The sequence below is a fragment of the Mustelus asterias genome, chromosome 28 (assembly GCF_964213995.1).
Source record: "Mustelus asterias chromosome 28, sMusAst1.hap1.1, whole genome shotgun sequence".
In the NCBI taxonomy this organism is placed as follows: Eukaryota; Metazoa; Chordata; class Chondrichthyes; order Carcharhiniformes; family Triakidae; genus Mustelus; species Mustelus asterias.
This window is the reverse complement of record NC_135828.1, coordinates 17725502-17744727: the sequence shown is the minus strand read 5'-3', so window position 1 is coordinate 17744727 and position 19226 is coordinate 17725502. Positions and strand designations below refer to the sequence as shown.

General features: G+C 49.6%; 1 protein-coding gene across 5 annotated transcripts in view; it reads left to right on the top strand.

The window, feature by feature from the left end:
• rassf4a (Ras association domain family member 4a) overlaps positions 1–19226 on the top strand; it is a 305015-nt gene that overhangs the window by 198091 nt on the left and 87698 nt on the right. For all 5 annotated transcript variants that reach the window (XM_078199617.1, XM_078199619.1, XM_078199618.1 and 2 more), the window contains 2 exons: positions 6571–6668; positions 16553–16628. In XM_078199617.1, the coding sequence (XP_078055743.1) occupies positions 6610–6668; positions 16553–16628 (135 nt within the window). In that variant the 5' untranslated portion in view covers positions 6571–6609. The remainder of the gene's footprint in view (positions 1–6570; positions 6669–16552; positions 16629–19226) is intronic.

Sequence of the window (19226 nt, the reverse complement as noted above, 5' to 3'; positions counted from 1 at the left end):
CCCGATGAGCCAAAGCCCGTCAGCTCTCACCCTACTTCCCACTCACTCCAATGTTATCCCAGTTTCCCCAATGTAATTACTTCATTACTACTACCCCTTCACTCCCCTCAAGTCTCTGAGTTCGTAGGGTCAGCTTTTATGGAAGCCTTCTGAACCTTCCATAACTTGTACTCACTACTCTCTGAGGAGTGGTATGCTCTGTTGCTGCAAGTAAATATTGGTGGAGTTGGAGGTTGTTCTGGCATCTGGGTGTCTTCCTCAGTTTCTGTCCACTGTATGGTGTCCACTTAATGATGTAAATACATTGGGGAAACTGGGAGAACGTTGTAAACCTGTTGGATAAAGACTTGGGGGAAGATGTAGTATAATGACCTGGCACATAAAGGGTTAATGTTGGACTGGATCTAATACTGCTCACACTGTGATGTAAAAGAACACATGAGCCATACCTGGAGGTCAGTATAGTAATTTTGAGGGATGAGAAGGCAGCTCCTCCTCCTCCTCTGTCCCCTGACTAACCTCCAGGGGTGCCGAGACGGAGGCTGAGGGGAGACCTGATGGAGGTCTACAAAATTATGGGAGGCATAGACAGGGTGGATAGTCGGAGGCTTTTTCCCAGGGTGGAAGTGTCAATTACAAGGGGGCACAGGTTCAAGGTGAAAGGGGGAAAGTTTAAGGGAGATGTGCGGGGGAAGTTTTTTCCATGCAGAGAGGGGTGGGTGCCTGGAACACGCTGCCAGAGGAGGCGGTGGAAACAGGCACATTAGCAACATTTAAGAGGCATCTGGATAGGTACATGAATAGGGAGGGAATAGAGGGATATGGTCCAAGTAAGGGCAGAAAGTGTTTTTTTAGTCTAGTTAGGACATTAGCACAGTCTTGGAGGGCCGAAGGGCCTATTCCAGTGCTGTACTTTTCTTTGTTCTTTGTAACTAGGTATGTCAGGGTTGGTCACTGTCTTTCCAGATGAAAGTATCCTTTCTCTTGGAGCCTTTAATCCAGACTAGAAGCCTAGAATCCCAAATTACATTAGGAAGACAGACTAGACTCCAACAATTTTCCTATTTTGGCACCAATGTGAGGATAGGCTGCTTCGCTCCAGGAGTAACTTCACTGAGAAATTAGGGAACTTTTATGGTAAAGCAAACTTTATATAATAATACAGTTTAAACATAATTCTAACAAATTACCCATCTTAACTATTAACAATTGAACAGTATTTAAAAATGAAAGGAAGCGACTTTACTTTCCAGCTTATGTCTGTTTAATAATACTTGGTCAATCTTGCTGCATAATAATTGAACCAACTATGCGAATATTCTAGAATCACAGAATCCCTACACTGCAGAAAAAGGCCATTTGGCCCATCGAGCCTGCACCGACAACAGTCCCACCCAAGCCCTGTTCCCGTGACCCCACATATTTACCCTGTTAATCCCCCTGACACGAAGGGGCAATTTCGCATGGCCAATCCACCTAACCCGCACATGTTTGGAGCGTGGGAGGAAACAGGAGGGTCCGAAGGAAACCCATGCAGACACGGTGCAGACTCCGCACAGGCAGTCACCTGAGGCTGGAATTGAACCTTGGTCCCTGGTGCTGTGAGGCTGCAGTGCGAACCACCGTGCCACCCCCAGTTAAAGAACAATAATTTTATTCCATTACTGATTTGTGTCTGTTCTAGTTGCTCTTCAATAGCTGTCACTACCTTTGATCATTCCAATTTTAGTTCTTGCTACTTCAGCATAATTTTAGTTTTCTGTTGCTGTTTTCACAATTATTTTTCTTTCCCTTTATTTAAGCCCCTTGTATGGATCGAGCCTGGCCTCTTGTGATTGACTATTTCATTCAGACATTCCATGTGCCTAATTTCCAACAGTAACCCTCCAGGGGCAGCACGGTGGCACAGTGGTTAGCACTGCTGCCTCACAGCACCAGGGACCTGGGTTCGATTCCCGGCCTTGGGTCACTGTCTGTGTGGAGATTGCACATTCTTCCCGTTTCTAAGAACATAAGAAATAGGAGCAGGAGTAGGCCATCTAGCCCCTCGAGCCTGCCCCGCCATTCAATAAGATCAGTTTCTGTGTGGGTTTCCTCCGGGTGCTCCAGTTTCCTCCCACAGTCCAAAGATGTGCAGGTTAGGTGGATTGGCCGTGCTAAATTGCCCCTTAGGGCCCGATTTTACCATTTTAGGTGCTGAATCTGGGCGCAATTCAGATCCGACTTGGAAATCTGTTCTCAGGCACCCCCGTACGCACTTAGCCTGAAACAAAATGCGAGTCTGAATCACTCTGTGGGCGGGGCTTATTGCGTCTGAAACGATCGGAGCTCTGAACTGCGCATGCGCAGTGAGAAAAAAAATTGAAAAACGCGCCCCTGTCACATCGTTCCCGGACCGCAAAAAGTGGATAAAGCGACCCGGGAGCAATGGCCCCCACAGATATCACCCCAACCCCACAACATAACTGTCCCCTTATCCACCCGCCACCGCTACCGACCAATCGCGACCCTCTGCCCCCCTCCCCCCCCCCCCCCCACCGATCGCCCGCAGAGTGGCAGCAGACCTCCCCCTGCTCCCCCCACCAGAGATCCATCTGGCCTCGCTCCTCCCTCCCCCCCCCCCCCCCCCCGCCCACCACCAGAGAATGATCGAGCCTGCCCCCCCACCAGAGAATGTTCGGGTCTCCTCCCCACCCCCCCCCCCCAGACAATGATCGGACCTCCCTCCTCCTCCTCCCCCCCCCCCCCCCCCCCGGAACCCCCTCCCCACCCACCACCAGAGAACGATCGGGCCTCCCTCCTCCCTCTCTCCCCATCGGAGATACTTCTGACCTGCCTCCTCCTCCCTCTTCACCCCCCTCACCAGAGAATGATCTGCCACCCCACCGCCCCCTCCCCCCCCCCCACCCTCCCCTCCGCTCCCGCCACCGATCTGAGTTAGAGAGCTGTTGGAAGCTCTGAACTTCTTCAGAAACTGGAGCGCCCAAAACAGACCTTTGCCGAGCATGTCTATTTCGTGCCGAATCTGGACGGGCGAACGCAATGGTAAAGGGGGAAATGCTGGTAAAGTTGGGCGGGCAGCTCATTAATTCAATTTAAATGCATGCAGATGCACTTAATTCGCCGTTGCGCCTGTTTCAGGCATGATTCGGATCGTGGCTATTTTCAGGCCTTGGTAAAGTGGGCATCTGCACGGATGGAGGCGCGGATCACATTAATGGCCTCACACCTGACTTTACCACGGGCGCGATGCAATGGTAAAATCAGGCCCTTAGTGTCCCAGAATGTGATGGGTTAGAGGGATTAGCAGGGTAACTAAGTGGGGAGAGGGCCTGGGTGGGATTGTTGTCAGTGCAGACTTGATGGGCCGAATAGCCTCCTTCTGCACTGTCGGATTCTATGATGCTATGAAAGGCTGTCCTCTGTTGTGGAGACAAAATCGAAGAGAATCCCTGAAGTGTCTGTGTTCTACCCAGACAAAACATTTGGTGCTCGAACCCAGAATATGATGAATATCGTGGTTGCACTTTTAGTGTGGTATCCGCCACTGGGATGACTGTCCTGAGGGGTTAAAGTGCAATCTGCACTTTAAATGGCGATTGAACACACAACCCTGTGACTCAGAGGAAAGCGTGCTACCAGTGGTTTGATTTTTTTTAAAATTTGATTTATTATTGTCACATGTATTGGGATACAGTGAAAAGTATTGTTTCTTGCGCGCTATACAGACAAAGCATACCGTTCATAGAGAAGGAAAGGAGAGAGTGCAGAATGTAGTGTTACAGTCATAGCTAGGGTGTAGAGAAAGATCAACTTAGTGCAAGGTAGGTCCGTTCAAAAATCTGATGGCATCAGGGAAGAAGCTTTTCTTGAGTCGGTTGGTACGTGACCACAGACTTTTGTATCTTTTTCCCAACAGAAGAAGGCGGAAGAGAGAATGTCCGGGGTGCGTGGGGTCCTTAATTATGCTGGCTGCTTTTCTCACTAGAAAGACGGAGGATGAGGGGAGACCTAATAGAGGTGTATAAAATTATAAAAGGCATAGATAGGGTGAACGGTGGGAAGCTTTTTCCCAGGTCGGTGGTGACGTTTACGAGGGGTCATAGGTTCAAGGTGAGGTGGGGGGGAGGTTTAACACGGATATCAGAAAGACATATTTTACACAGAAGGTGGTGGGGGCCTGGAATGCGCTGCCAGGCAAGGTGGTGGAGGCGGGCACACTGGGAACGTTTAAGACTTATCTAGATAGCCACATGAACGGAGTGGGAATGGAGGGATACAAAGGAATGGTCTAGTTTGGACCAGGGAACGGCGCGGGCTTGGAGGGCCGAAGGGCCTGTTCCTGTGCTGTATTGTTCTTTGTTCTTTGTTTTTCCGAGGCAGTGGGAAGTGTAGACCGTGTCAATGGTAACACCTGTCTGGAGGCTGGAATGAGATATGTTAAGAGTTTATCAAGTTAGACTGGTAGAATATATTTAATATTTAAGGCAATTCGTTTGTTAATTACCTTGAAACATTGGAGTTTGAACTCACAACCTTCCAACGCAAGGGAATAGTGCTACCACTGAGAGCTCGGTGCTTAAGGGTGGATATGAGAGTTTGCGCAGTTCCTGTGCCATCTCTTCTGTGATGGAGACAAAGACTGATTCTTCGAGGCGAGTTGAGCACAGCAAATGGGATGTTACTCAGTTGGGTGAAGTGGTCCAATCTTAAAAATATGACAGAAAAGCCTTTTGTTTTGAGGTATTGAGATATTACATGAAATGTGAAGTTTTTAAAGTTTATTTTTATTAGTCACAAGTAGGCTTACATTAACACTGCAATGAAATTACTGTGAAAATCTCCTAGTCGCCACACTCCGGCGCCTGTTTGGATCAATCCGCCTAACCAGCACGTCTTTCGGACTGTGGGGGGAAAGCGGAGCACCCGGAGGAAACCCACACAGACACGGCAGAGAACGTGCAAACTCCACCCAGACGGTGATCCAAGCCGGGAATTGAACCCGGGTCCCTGGCGCTGTGAGGCAGCAGTGCTAACTGCTGTGCCACCCTGCCGTCCCTTGGTCCCAAACAAGCCTCCCCTCGCTTTACTCCATCTAACCCTGTCCAATGGTCTCCTGCTTATCCCACTCCTTGTCAGTTTGGGGAACATGTCAACGTCTGCTGGCACTGTTTGTTGGCAGTTTTATGTAAACTACCGCAAGAATTATTTACGTGACAGCCTGGAAAACAGGAGCTTTCTTGCCTGTCTATTTGAGTTATACTGGCACTATCATGCCTGATTATGCCTAGAAAGGAGATGATTAAATGTTGATTTTTTTTTTAATTCTAATGCACTCGACACAAATGGAGCCATTTAATGCATTTGACCTGTTAACACAGGCGTTGTATCATCTGTAATATATTCAACCTGCCAAGGTGGGAACTTGTCAACGGTTTCACCCCTGCCTGGAAAAGCAAGTGACTTATGTTCCTGTTGGATTAGTGTCCTGCTCCGTTCAAGCCTGCCTTCGGTTGATGCTGCCTTTCATGGAATCATAGGACCCCTACAGTGCAGAAGGAGGCCATTCGAATCTGCACCGACTCCCCGACAGAGAATCTTACCCAGGCCCTATCCCCATAACCCCACCTCGCTAATTTTTTAAAAATTCATTCATGGCATGTGGGCATCGCTGGCTGGGCCAGCATTTATTGCCCATCCCTCAGGGCATTTAAGAGTCAACCACATTGCTGTGGGTCTGGAGTCACATGTAGGCCAGACCGGGTAAGGACGGCAGATTCCCTTCCCTAAAGGACTTTTGTGAACCGAATGGATTTTTACAACAATCGACAATGGTTTTATGATCATCATTAGACTTTAAATTCCAGATAATTTTTTATTTATTTATTGAATTCGGATTTCACCATCTGCCGTGGTGGAATTTGAACCCCAGCCCCCAGAGCATTATTACTCTGGGTTTCTGGATTACCTGTCCAGTGACAATGCCACTATGCCACTGCCTTCCCCTAACCTATAAATCTTGGGACACTAAGGAGCAATTCAACATGGCCAATCCACCTAAACTGCACATCTTTGGATTGTGGGAGGAAACCAGAGCACCGGGAGGAAACCCAGGCAGACACGGGGAGAACGTGCAAACTCCATACAGTTGCTTTGGTTGACTTTTCTTCTCTGGCTAGTGGGAGCTTCCTTCTTGATAGCAGGTTGAGCAGAGAAATTACTACAGCTTGAGTCCAGATGCAGAGTCGATTTTGAAGAAGATTAAATTGTTGGTAAGGTCATGAGCCATATTCTACAAGTGGACCATAAGCACCTCCCTCCAATGGAGAGAGCAAGAGAGACAATTGGTTATGTATGGGCACCACTCCACAAATGTGGGGCAAGGTGAGGAGTGGCGGAGGTGAGGAGTGGCGGAGGCCTTCATGAACCACCACAGCTGGGACAGGGATTAAGCTATTAGCATCATCCTGCATCACACTCCAGTGAATTTAGCTAACTGACCCCCAGAAGATTAAATTGTAGTCAATAAGAAATAGTTGCTTGGTTCTAATGAGTTCTCTTTTGTTTCAGGCAATATCGTTTTTATGAGTGAGCCCAATACACAGAGACATGGAAGGGAATCAACAACCGACTTCTGTTAAAATCAGTGAAGACAAATGTATTTCAAAGTAGGTATCAGCGTTGCATGTTCTCACTTTTTAAAAGACAGACTTGTGTTTTTGATCTCCAGCTTTCCATTAAGGACTAGCCATAGCTTTATTCAGCTGGGTGAATCTGGGTCATGAACCTTTTTCTGAGCTTTGTTAATACAGACCCATCAGGGTAGACGTGGCTCAGTTCAACACGTTGATGATTCTTCTCTTCCACGTGCTTTGGTGCCGCAACCTCAACCTAATAACCTGGCTCTAATAATCTGGATTGAAGTAAACAGAAAATAGCCCTGTGTAATTTTGAAAAGCAAATTAAAGCCTTTTAAAAGCCCATGATGAGCTATTTCACCCTGCCCAGGACACTAGAACTCAGCTGCCACTCACACCAACTCTTACAGATGCACCAGAGAAAGCATCCTTTCTGGTTGTATCACAGCTTGGTATGGCTCCTGCTCTGTCAAAGACTGCAAGAAACTACAAAGGGTCGTGAATGTAGCCCAATCCATCACGCAAACCAGCCTCCCATCCATTCACTCTGTCTACACTTCCCGCTGCCTCGGCAAAGCAGCCAGCATAATCAAAGACCCCACGCACCTTCTTCTATCGGAAAAAAGATAACAAAAGTCTGTAATTATATACCAACTGACTCAAGAACAGCTTCTTCCCTGCTGCTGTCAGACTTTTGAATGGACCCATCTTATATTAAGTTTATCTTTCTCTACACCCTAGCTAGTCTGCAACGCTACATTCTGCACCCTCTCCTTTCCTTCTCCCCCAATGTAGTTTATGAACGGTATGTTTTCCCTGTATAGTGTGCAATAAACAATAATTTTCACTGTATACCAATGCATGTGATAATAAATCAAATCAAAAAATGCAACTGAAGGCAGCAAATTTTGAAAAGTAACCTGCAGAAACAGTGGCCGCGATTCTCCCAAAAGGGCTGAATTGGAGGGAAAACTGTTCTAGATCCTGACTGTTTTCTCAGATCAGCTTCTCACCCGAATCTCCACACTCTGTGCACTGCGGAGGTCCCAGTCGTGAATCGCATTAAAAACCCAGGGGGCGGGGCCTATTCGCACTGGTGTTTGACAATTCCAGAACTCTGCGCATGCGCAGTGACCCCGATCTGTCAGTCTCTCCGTTTGCTGGCCAGCCCGATCGCTGGGCAGCCTGGGATCCCCACAGTGCTGCACCTCCAGCGCCACCCATGGCCCGATCGCGGCCCCCATAACAATTCCCGGGCCAGCCTTGAACCCCCCTCCCCCCACCCCCTCCGTCCTGGAACCCCCCGATGTACAACCCACCCCCACCCCCAGAAGTGGCGATCCCCCCCACCCCAGCAGACACCCCTCCTCGCTGATCTCTCCACCCCTGCCTCCCCCCCGCCTCCACCGGGGTCAAACCTCCCTCCCGGAGGCATGCCCCACTCCCCCCGGCAGACCAACCCCCGCAGCAGACCCCCCCCCCCCCCCACCACCCCAGTCTTCCCCAATCGCTGCCCTCCCTCCATCCCAGACCGATCCTGTCTGCAGAGTGGCAGCGGGACCCCCCCCACCCCCACCAATTGCCCCTAGGCCCTGTCCACAATAGGCCCCACCCCCTTGGCACTGCCCCATGCCCACTGGGCAGTGCCAAGGTGCCCCTGGGCATTTTACCCCTTGGGCTGTGCCAGAGAGCACAGGCTGGCACTTCCAGGGTGCCCATGCCCAGAGGGCACCACTCCACCCCCCCCCCCCCCCCCCCTGCTGCCCAACCTGTTGGGAGACCCTGATTGCCCCCCCCTTCATTCCGGCGGGGTCTCCCGCTAGTTCCCTGAACATGGGGAGCTAGCCTGAACCCCCCGGAACGAAATACTCCTGGCCGGGTGGGAGATTCAATCGGGACCTGAAAGTTCCCAATAATTAGATTTAAACAATATTTAAAACATATTTAAAAAAAGATTCAACCTGCCTTCCCGCCGGTTTCCAGCGTGGCCTGACTGGCGACTGTTCACCGGCTCTGGGAGATGCGCATGCATTCCCAGCACATGCACAAATCCTGGAACAAGACCGGCGATGTGCATCCCCCACCGCAACCCGCCAGAAAAGTTGCGGGTTGCGATGGGAGAATCGCGGCCAGTATTTCATTGAGCGAGTTCTCAATGTCTTTTCTATTCCATTGTTAATGATTGTTAATGTTCAATTGTATTATTAAAGAAAATAGGTGACAGGTATTTGAGTACATATAAATAGGGGTTGCTGGAATGTTGGGTGGAGGTGTGGAATATTGACACCAATCAATATTGCTCAACAAGAAAAGGCTCTGTCTCTTAGTTTTGGCTTCACCTCTTGTCTTGGATCCTGTGACTATGAGTGACCAATCTGTGCAACAGAGGGAGATGGTGAAAATATTAAGCATTGATTCAGTCAAGAGCAAATTAAATAGATCTGAAGAAGGCAACATTTTTTGGATGCGGTATATGAGTAAATTAAAGCATGAATATTTGCAGAGAACTTGGGGAAAAAGTGATTGTGGAACTATTGTGATGATACTTGGCCTTCAATAAGTGTATTTGAATTATTTTCTTGTGCAGAATGTTCCATGCACTTGGAGCCATTTTGTCTATATCCGGCAGCACTGTATAGTTACTGCAGCAGCATAATTGCTTTTAATTGCTAGAATGTTTTGTTTTAATCTGGACTAATGCTATTCTGCAATCCTTAGTGTTCCCCTGGGGTTTTGCAGTGTAGGGCTTAATTAGGATGATTGACAGGTAAGGTCATTTGACTGGGTGGAGCTAAGTTTACACAGAGAATTCAAACTTGGTTGCTGTTTAGATGCTGCTTGGGGTTGCCTTTTTTCCCCTCTCTGAAGTTGGAGACTGGAATCTGCCAGGAGATAAGTCTCTTTGAGATTCTGCTGTGTGATAGTCTTTCTCTGAGAGTTGCTATTTGAGGATGTATCCTTCTCTGGAAGCTGCTGTCTGGATCTCTGTCCAAAAGTGTTAAAAGGCTGGACATCCAGCACCACATGACCAGCCTTGTGTTTTGTGCTATCTAATTCTGAAGACGGGTGTTTGCCTGTGGGGATATTGCTTTAAACTGGAACTTTAGAGATAGCTAGCTATTAAGAATTACACTTTGTCATGTTTAAATATTTTAATTGGTAAAAGTTATACTAATTCTTTTAGTTACATTCTAACTGTGTTCTTAAATAAAGTTTGCTTTGGTAAAAGCTTCCTAGTGGGTCACTGGAATCATACCTGAAAGGAAACACCATATGCTCACTCTAATGCCAAAATCAAATGTAAAGGTTGGGGTCTTGGCTGACTGCTTAATGTACCTTAGAGTTTCTGGTCTGGTCTCTAACACGATGATTTCCAACACTCTCTAGTCTAGGGCTTTCCTCACCCTATGGCTAAGTCTTCTATGCACCAATTGATTGCCAAGATGCGTCAACAACTGCATTATCACTGTGTCATGAAACTACCAGAATAGGAGAAGTTGAACTACATCACCCTTGGTCATCTTCTGTTAGGCAATTCCCCGGGCGGCACGGTGGCACAGTGGTTACCACTGCTGCCTCACAGCATCAGGGACCTGGGTTCGAGTCCCAGCTTGGGTGACTGTGTGGAGTCTGCACGTTTTCCCCGTGTCTGCGTGGGTTTCCTCCAGGTGCTCCGGTTTCCTCCCATCCGTCCGAAAGACATACTGGTTAGGGTGCATTGGCCATGCTAATAATACACAACCTCAGGCTAAAGGGATGATCCTTTAGAACAGAGATGAGGAGGAATTTCTTCAGCCAGAGAGTGGTGAATCTGTGGAACTCTTTGCCGCAGAGGGCTGTGGAGGTCAGGTCATTGAGTGTCTTTAAGACAGAGATAGATAGGTTCTTGATTAATAAGGGGATCAGGGGTTATGGGGAAAAGGCAGGAGAATGGGGATGAGAAAAATATCAGCCATGATTGAATGGCGGAGCAGACTCGATGGGCCGTGTGGCCTAATTCTGCTCCCATGTCTTATGGTCTAAATTCTCCCTTAGTGTACCCGAACAGGTGCCGGACTAGGGGATTTTCACAGGAACTTCATTGCAGTGTTAATGTAGGCCCACTTGCAACACTAATAAAATAAACTTTAAACTTAACTTTAAAAATGAGGAGCCACGACCTTCGCCAATTTTTAGTCCAAGACTTTAAAAGGAACTGTTGCTTCATTTGCATCTGTATCCATCCAGGAATGATCCGGAAAATCATACCACATGAGAATATATCTGAATCAGGCCAGCGCTTGACTGAAGATTTGCATTTGGTGGATGACAGGAGCCCTTCCCACCTTCCTCCTTTCTTCACCACGGGTTTCTCACGGTGATGGTCCCGGCCATCACATATATGGGGCGGGATTCTCCCAAAAACATTCCAAGTGTCGAATTTGTGTAAAAACTGCAGTATCTCCCGCTGGTTTTTTGAGTGGGAGTTTAAAGATGAATCTCCCACACTCTGTGCACTGCAGAGTGCGCCGGCATGAGTCACTCCAGCAACCTGCGGGCGGGGCCTATTCCTGCTGGAGAGGCCGGCAGCATCACGCTGAGTGGGCCACTGCACATGCGTTGATCTGGCAGCAACAAACGCTCTGAATCCCCCACAGCCAGATCGCTGCCCGACCACATCAGCCCACCCCCCCCCCCCCCCCCCCAACCCCAGCCCACCTCGATCTCCCGCCACCCCATCCCCCACCCTGCAGCCCTGACCACCCCAGCAGGCTGCCCCCGCCACCCCACCCCAAGGACCAGCCATGATTGCTGGCCTCCCTCCCCCCACCGATCCCAGCTGCAGAGTGGAGGCGGGACCCCCACCCCCACTGATCGCCCTCATGATGTTGACCCATGCCCAGTGGGCAGTGCCAAGGTGCCCCCTGGGCATTGGCACTTTGCCCCTTGAACAATGCCCGGGGGGCCAGGTTGGCACTGCCAAGGTGCCAATATGCCCAGGGGGCAACACCCCTGCCCCTGTTGCGCGCCCCCCTGGCGGGTCACAATTGCCCCCCCTTTACTCTCGCGGGGTCGGGCCGCCAGCTGCCACAAGTGAGGAGCGATACTAAACCCCGCTGGAGTGAAATATCCCTGGCAGGGGGATGGAGACGCTAGCAAGCCTGGGGACCTCAATCCCGGGCCAGCTAATGATATTGAAAATAGATTGTAATGAGCTGCTGCATGTGATAGACATCTCCGCGCCAAAGCAAGTTTTTCTTCACAAAGATCATGAATGAAAATCCTTGCAGAAGGGTAGTTCTGAGGGGAAATGATATCGATGGTCTCCTGACTTCCAGTTTCCCTTTTAACAGTGCTTATTTTAGGGCTTTGTAATGCTGTAAATGTGTGAAATCTGGAGAGATTGTGACCACACTTCAGACTCACATACTGTCTGTAGGGAGGTTTCCATTCTGGTCATCATTGACCACAACCATTGAGCTTTTAGACTGAATGAAAGATGCATCGCCCAATCCTCTACCGACATTGATACAAACACCATCTTGCTTCACAAGTCAGCTTGCTGGAATTCTCCAGTGGAGGATCAGTAAAAATGTGTCCCTTTGGAAACTCAAATATGTGGCACAGTGGGTTAGCACTGCTGCCTCACAGCGCCAGGGACCCCGTTTCAATTCCTGGCTTGGGTCACTGTCTGTGCGGAGTCTACACGTTCTCCCCGTGTCTGCGTGGGTTTCCTCCAGGTGCTCCGGTTTCCTCCCACATTTCAAAGATGTGTAGGTTTGGTGGATTAGCCCCTTAGTGTCCAAAGATCATAGAATCATAGAAACCCTACAGTGCAGAAGAAGGCCATTCGGCCCATCGAGTCTGCACCGACCACAATCCCACCCAGGCCCTACCCCCACATATTTTACCCGCTAATCCCTCTAACCTACGCATCCCAGGACTCTAAGGGGCAATTTTTAACCTGGCCAATCAACCTAACCCGCACATCTTTGGACTGTGGGAGGAAACCGGAGCACCCGGAGGAAACCCACGCAGACACGAGGAGAATGTGCAAACTCCACACAGACAGTGACCCGAGCCGGGAATCGAACCCGGGACCCTGGAGCTGTGAAGCAGCAGTGCTAACCACTGTGCTACCGTGCACAGTGTAGGTTAGGTGGATTAGCCATGCTAAATTGCCCCATCGGTTCGGGGCATTAGCAATGGTAAATGTGCAGGGTTACAGGATATGGTGGGGATGGGTCTGGGTAACATTCTTTGTCAGAGATTCGGTGCAGATACGATGGGTCAAGTGGCCTCCTTCTGCCCTGTTGGGATTTTATGGATTCTATGTTTATCCGATTTCGTAAGTGATCCTTTCATGTTAATATTATTCCCAGGCGCTTACTGAGCTGAACCTTCTTCCCTTAAGGCACTGCCTAACATGCACGAGGTATGTGTTGCTGGAGGAAATTAAGCAGGAGGACTTCCTTGCTTCATTGTCACGGGACTGCCCTAGCGAGAGGCTCAGCCTGCTCCTCTGGCTCATCGTCGATTCCTTCTCCCCACACCTCATCCCCCCTCTCTGATCAATGTGCCCCAGAGTTATTGGAGTGCAAGTTTCCCCTCTCCTCAGCTGTTGGAATTCGGTGGGCTGTGTTGCGGGCTGCTACCATTCGATCAGAATATCAACCATACCCCACAGTGTGACTTCAACCTTGTGTTTGTTTGTAGAATAGTTTGCCATTTACACTTAATAATAGGCGGCATGGTGGCACAGTGGTTAACACTGCTGCCTCACAGCGCCCGGGACCCGGGTCCGATTCCTGGCTTAGGTGACTGTCTGCGCGGAGTATGCACGTTCTCCCCGTGTCTGAGTGGGTTTCCTCCGGCTACTCCGGTTTCTCCCACCGTCCGCAAGAGATATTGGTTAGGGTGCATTGGCCGTGCTAACAATGCACAATCTCAGGCTAAAGGGACGATCCTTTAGAACAGAGATGAGGAGGAATTTCTTCAGCCAGAGAGTGGTGAATCTGTGGAACTCTTTGCCGCAGAAGGCTGTGGAGGCCGGGTCATTGAGTGTCTTTAAGACAGAGATAGATAGGTTCTTGATTAATAAAGGGATCAGGGGTTATGTGGAAAAGGCAGGAGAATGGGGATGAGAAAAATATCAGCCATGATTGAATGGCGCAGCAGACTCGATGGGCCGAGTGGCCTAATTCTGCTCCCATGTCTTATGGTCTAAATTCTCCCTTAGTGTTCCCAAACAGGCGCCGGACTAGGGGATTTTCACAGGAACTTCATTGCAGTGTTAATGTAGGCCCACTTGCAACACTAATAAAATAAAAACTTTAAATTTAACTTTAAAAATGAGGAGCCACGACCTTCACCAATGTTTAGTCCAAGACTTTAAAAGGAACTGTTGCTTCATTTGCATCTGTATCCATCCAGGAATGATCCGGAAAATCATACCACATGAGAATATATCTGAATCAGGCCAGCGCTTGACTGAAGATTTGCATTTGGTGGATGACAGGAGCCCTTCCCACCTTCCTCCTTTCTTCACCACAGGTTTCTCACGGTGATGGTCCCGGCCACCACATGTATGGGGCGGGATTCTCCCAAAAACATTCCAAGTGTCGAATTTGTGTAAAAACTGCAGTATCTCCCGCTGGTTTTTTGAGTGGGAGTTTAAAAATGAATCTCCCACACTCTGTGCACTGCAGAGTGCGCCGGCATGAGTCACTCCAGCAACTTGCGGGCGGGGCCTATTCCTGCTGGAGAGACTGGCAGCATCGCGCTGAGTGGGCCACTGCGCAAGCGCCGATCTGTCAGCGCCAAACCCTCTGAATCCCCCACAGCCAGATCGCTGCCCCCCCCCCATAAGATGCCCGGGCCCAGCCCCGAACCCCCCAACCCCAGCCTGCCTCGATCTCACGCCACCCCACCCCCCACCCTGCAGCCCTGACCACCCCAGCGAGTTGCTCCCTCCCACCCCATCCCGATGGCCAGCCGTGAATGCTGGCTTCCCTCTCCCACCGATCTACACAGTGGAGGTGGGACCCCCACCCCCACTGATCGTCCCCATGATGTTGCCCCATGTCCAGTGGCCAGTGCCAAGGTGCTCCCTGGGCATTGGCACTTTGCCCCTTGGGCAATGCCCGGGGGGGGGGCTCAGGTTGGCACTGCCAAGGTGCCAATGTCCAGGGGGTCAACACCCCCGCCCCTGCTGCACGCCCCCCTGGGGGGCCTCAATTGCCCCCCCTTTACTCTAGCGGGATCGGGCTGCCAGCTGCCGCAAGTGGCAAGCTGTACTACACCCCGCTGGAGTGAAATATCCCTGGCAGGGGGATGGAGACACTAGCAAGCCTGGGGACCTCAATCCCGGGCCGGCTAACGATATTGAAAATAGATTGTAATGAGCTGCTGCATATGATAGACATCTCCGCGCCAAAGCAAGTTTTTCTTCACAAAGATCATGAATGAAAATCCTTGCAGAAGGGTAGTTCTGAGGGGAAATGATATCGATGGTCTCCTGACTTCCAGTTTCCCTTTTAACAGTGCTTATTTTAGGGCTTTGTAATGCTGTAAATGTGTGAAATCTGGAGAGATTGTGACCACACTTCAGACTCACATACTGTCTGTAGGGAGGTTTCCATTCTGGTCATCATTGACCACAACCATTGAGCTTTTAGACTGAATGAAAGATGCATCGCCCAATCCTCTACCAACATTGGTACAAACAACATCTTGCTTTGCAAGTCAGCTTGCTGGAATTCTCCAGTGGAGAGTCAGTAAAAATGTGTCCCTTTGGAAACTCAAATATGTGGCACAGTGAGTTAGCACTGCTGCCTCACAGCGCCAGGGACCCCGGTTCAATTCCTGGCTTAGGTCACAGTCTGTGCGGAGTCTACACGTTCTCCCCGTGTCTGCGTGGGTTTCCTCCAGGTGCTCCGGTTTCCTCCCACATTTCAAAGATGTGTAGGTTAGGTGGATTAGCCCCTTAGTGTCCAAAGATGTGTAGATTAGGTGGATTAGCCATGCTAAATTGCATTTAGGTTCGGGGCATTAGCAATGGTAAATGTGCAGGGTTACAGGGATGTGGTGGGGATGGGTCTGGGTAACATGCTTTGTCAGAGATTCGGTACAGATACGATGGGTCAAGTGGCCTCCTTCTGCCCTGTTGGGATTTTATGGATTCTATGTTTGTCCGATTTCGTAAGTGATCCTTTCACGTTAATACGATTCCCAGGCGCTTCCTGAGCTGAACCTGCTTCTCTTAAGGCACCGCCTAACATGCACGAGGTATGTGTTGCTGGAGGAAATTAAGCAGGAGGCCTTCCTTGCTTTATTGTCACGGGACTGCCCTAGCGAGAGGCTCAGCCTGCTCCTCTGGCTCAGCGTCGATCCCTTCTCCCCACACCTCATCCCCCCTCTCTGATCAACGTGTCCCTGAGTTACCGGAGTGCAAGTTTCCCCTCTCCTCAGCTGTTGGAGTTAGGTGGGCTGTGTTGCGGGCTGCTACCATTCGGTCAGAATATCAACCATATCCCACAGTGTGACTTCAACCCTGTGTTTGTTTGTAGAATAGTTTGCCATTTACACTTAATAATAGGGGGCACGGTGGCACAGTGGTTAACACTGCTGCCTCACAGCGCCAGGGACCCAGGTTCGATTCCTGGCTTGGGTCACTGTCTGTGCGGAGTCTGCACGTTCTCCCCGTGTCTGCGTGGGTTTCCTCCGGGTGCTCCGGTTTCCTCCCACAGTCTGAAAGACGTGCTGGTTAGGGTGCATTGGCCGTGCTAAATTCCCCCTCAGTGTACCCGAACAGGCGCCGGAGCGTGGCGACTAGGGGATTTTCACAGTAACTTCATTGCAGTGTTAATGTAAGCCCACTTGTGAGTAACAAAGAAATAAAGTAACACTAACATGATCATTATGTTTGTGTTCAGGTCTGAACTGTTAATGCTTCTAAAAACCTACAACTGTTACCAAGAGGGGAAAAGCTTCCAGCTAAGACATCGAGAGGTAAGGCGGGTAACTCAACTCCGGGTACCTAAAGTAGTTCGGCTGCTTGGGCTGCCGAGTGTAACCTCATGGCATGGTCAGTGAATAACTCATTCATTCTGTACATTAATATTGTTTAATGTTTGGTCACGCCTCGTGCTTTACTTGTATCAATTTACCGTTAACGATCTGTGGAAATAATGTCTCAACAACTTGAACTGTTTTTTTCCATTGTGGTATCCCAGTTTCTGCCATTTGACAGTTTTGAGGGGAAGTGAAACTACCTAACTTGCATTTGTATCTGTTTAAGTAGCAATTCTGAATTGTCCCCTCCGACTGATTTTGTGGAATTAGGAGTTAACCATTCATCACCTTAAGCTTGGTTAATTATTTTGTTTCACTTTTTCCAGACATAGAAACATAGAAACTAGAAGCAGGAGTAGACTATTCAGCCCTTTGAGCCTGTTCCGCCATTCATTTTGATTTTGATTTGATTTATTATTGTCACACGTATTAACATACAGTGAAAAGTATTGTTTCTTGCGCGCAAAACAGATAAAACATACCGTTCATAGAGAAGGTAAGGAGAGAGTGCAGAATGTAGTGTTACAGTCATAGCTAGGGCGTAGAGAAAGACCAACTTAATGCAAGGCAAGTCCATTCAAAAGCCTAAAAGCAGCAGGAGAAGAAGCTATTCTTGAGTCGGTTGGTACGTGACCTCAGACTTTTGCATCTTCTTCCCGCCGGAAGAAGGTGGAAGAGAGAATGTCCGGGGTGCGTTGGGGTCCTTAATTATGGTGGCTGCTTTGCCGAGGCAGCGGGAAGTGTAGACAGAGTCAATGGATGGGAGGCTGGTTTGCGTGATGGATTGGGCTACATTCACGACCTTTTGTAGTTTCTTGCGGTCTTGGACAGAGCAGGAGCCATACCAAGCTGTGATACAATCAGAATGTTTTCTATGGGGCATCTGTAAAGGTTGTTGAGAGTAAACTTTGATGGTTGCTCGTGGCTGATCATCGAATTCAGTGTCCTGATTCCAGCCCCCCACTTCCGCTCCATATCCCTTGATCCCTTCAGTGGTTCACTAATGTCCTTTAGGGAAGGAAATCTGCCATCCTTGCCTGGTCTGGCGTACGTGTGACTCCAAAGCCACAGCAATGTGGTTGACTCACAACTGCCCTCTGAAATGGCCAAGCAAGCCATTCAGTTCAAGGGCGACTAGGGATGGGCAGTAAATACTGTAAGAGTTTTAACAACACCAGGTTAAAGTCCAACAGGTTTATTTGGTAGCAAAAGCCATGAGCCTTCGGAGCCCTGCTCCTTCGTCAGATGGAGTGGAAATCTGCTCACAAACAAGGCACACAGAGATACAAAATCAAGTTACAGAATACTGATTAGAATGCAAATCTTTACAGCTAATCAAGTCTTAAAGATACAGACAATGTGGGTGGAGGGAGCATTAAGCACAGGTTAGAGAGATGTGTATTGTCTCCAGACAGGACAGCCAGTGAGATTCTGCAAGTCCAGGAGGCAAGCTGTGGGGGTTACCGATAGTGTGACATGAACCCAAGATCCCGGTTTAGGCCGTCCTCATGTGTACAAGGGCATTCAGATCCCTCTGAACTGCAACCTTCTGCCGTCTTCATTTAAATAATAGTTTGTTTTTTCTATTCTTCCTGCCAAACTGCACCTTCTCACATTTTCCCGAATTATACTCCACTCGCTTCACCTATCTGTATCCCTTTGCAGACTCGTTGGCGGCGCTTTCATTGCATCGCCCACCCATCGATGAGTGGAGCGAGCTGGTAAAATCACGAGAGCTGCGAAATCAGGATCGCGCCCGATTTCTTGGCTCTGGCGATCTTGCCGGCACCGGATTTCCGCTGCGATCAGACATTTCCGGCTGAATATATTAAATGTATTTAAAGCAGCGTTTACATGTGTTTAGTGAGCCCGGAGCTCAGTGGTCCAGGCTCAACTGCCTTTATGACCTCACCAAGAGGGGTTCTCTCCGGCGAGGAAAACACCTGCTCCCCATGAATGGGGAATAAGTCGTGTTGCCCTCACCGGTACAAGCACAGGCCATTGAGGCTCCCTGGGGAGGCCGAGGGCAAAGGAGGGGTGCCCCCTTGGGCAGTGCCAGCCTGGCACCTTGGCATTGCCCATCGGGCACTGCCCGGCAGGGGGAGGGCAAATGGGAGCGAGGCCTATGTGCGATGGGGCATACAGGGGGTGAGACCAGGCAGGGTTGCCCGATCGTTGAGGGAGAGGGTGTCACACTACCAGTCTGCCTGAGATTGATGGGGGGAGGGAGGGGGTTCCGCTGCTGTTCTGTCTAGTAATCAGTTTGTGGGGGGGGCACGATCCGTCTGGGTGGCAGGGGCTATATTTGCGGGGTGTCTCCCTCTCTCTCTCTCACTGAACCACTCTCACCCTCACTCTCTCTCACTCACTCTCACTCTCTCTCTCTCTCTTGCTCTCTCTCTCTCTCGCTCTCACTCTCTGTCTCTCTCTCCTGGTCTCTCTCGCTCTCCTGCTCTCTCTCTCTCCTGCTTTCTCTCTCTCGCTCTCTCTCTCTCTCTCTCGCTCTTTCTCTCTCTTACCCGCTCTCTCTCTTTC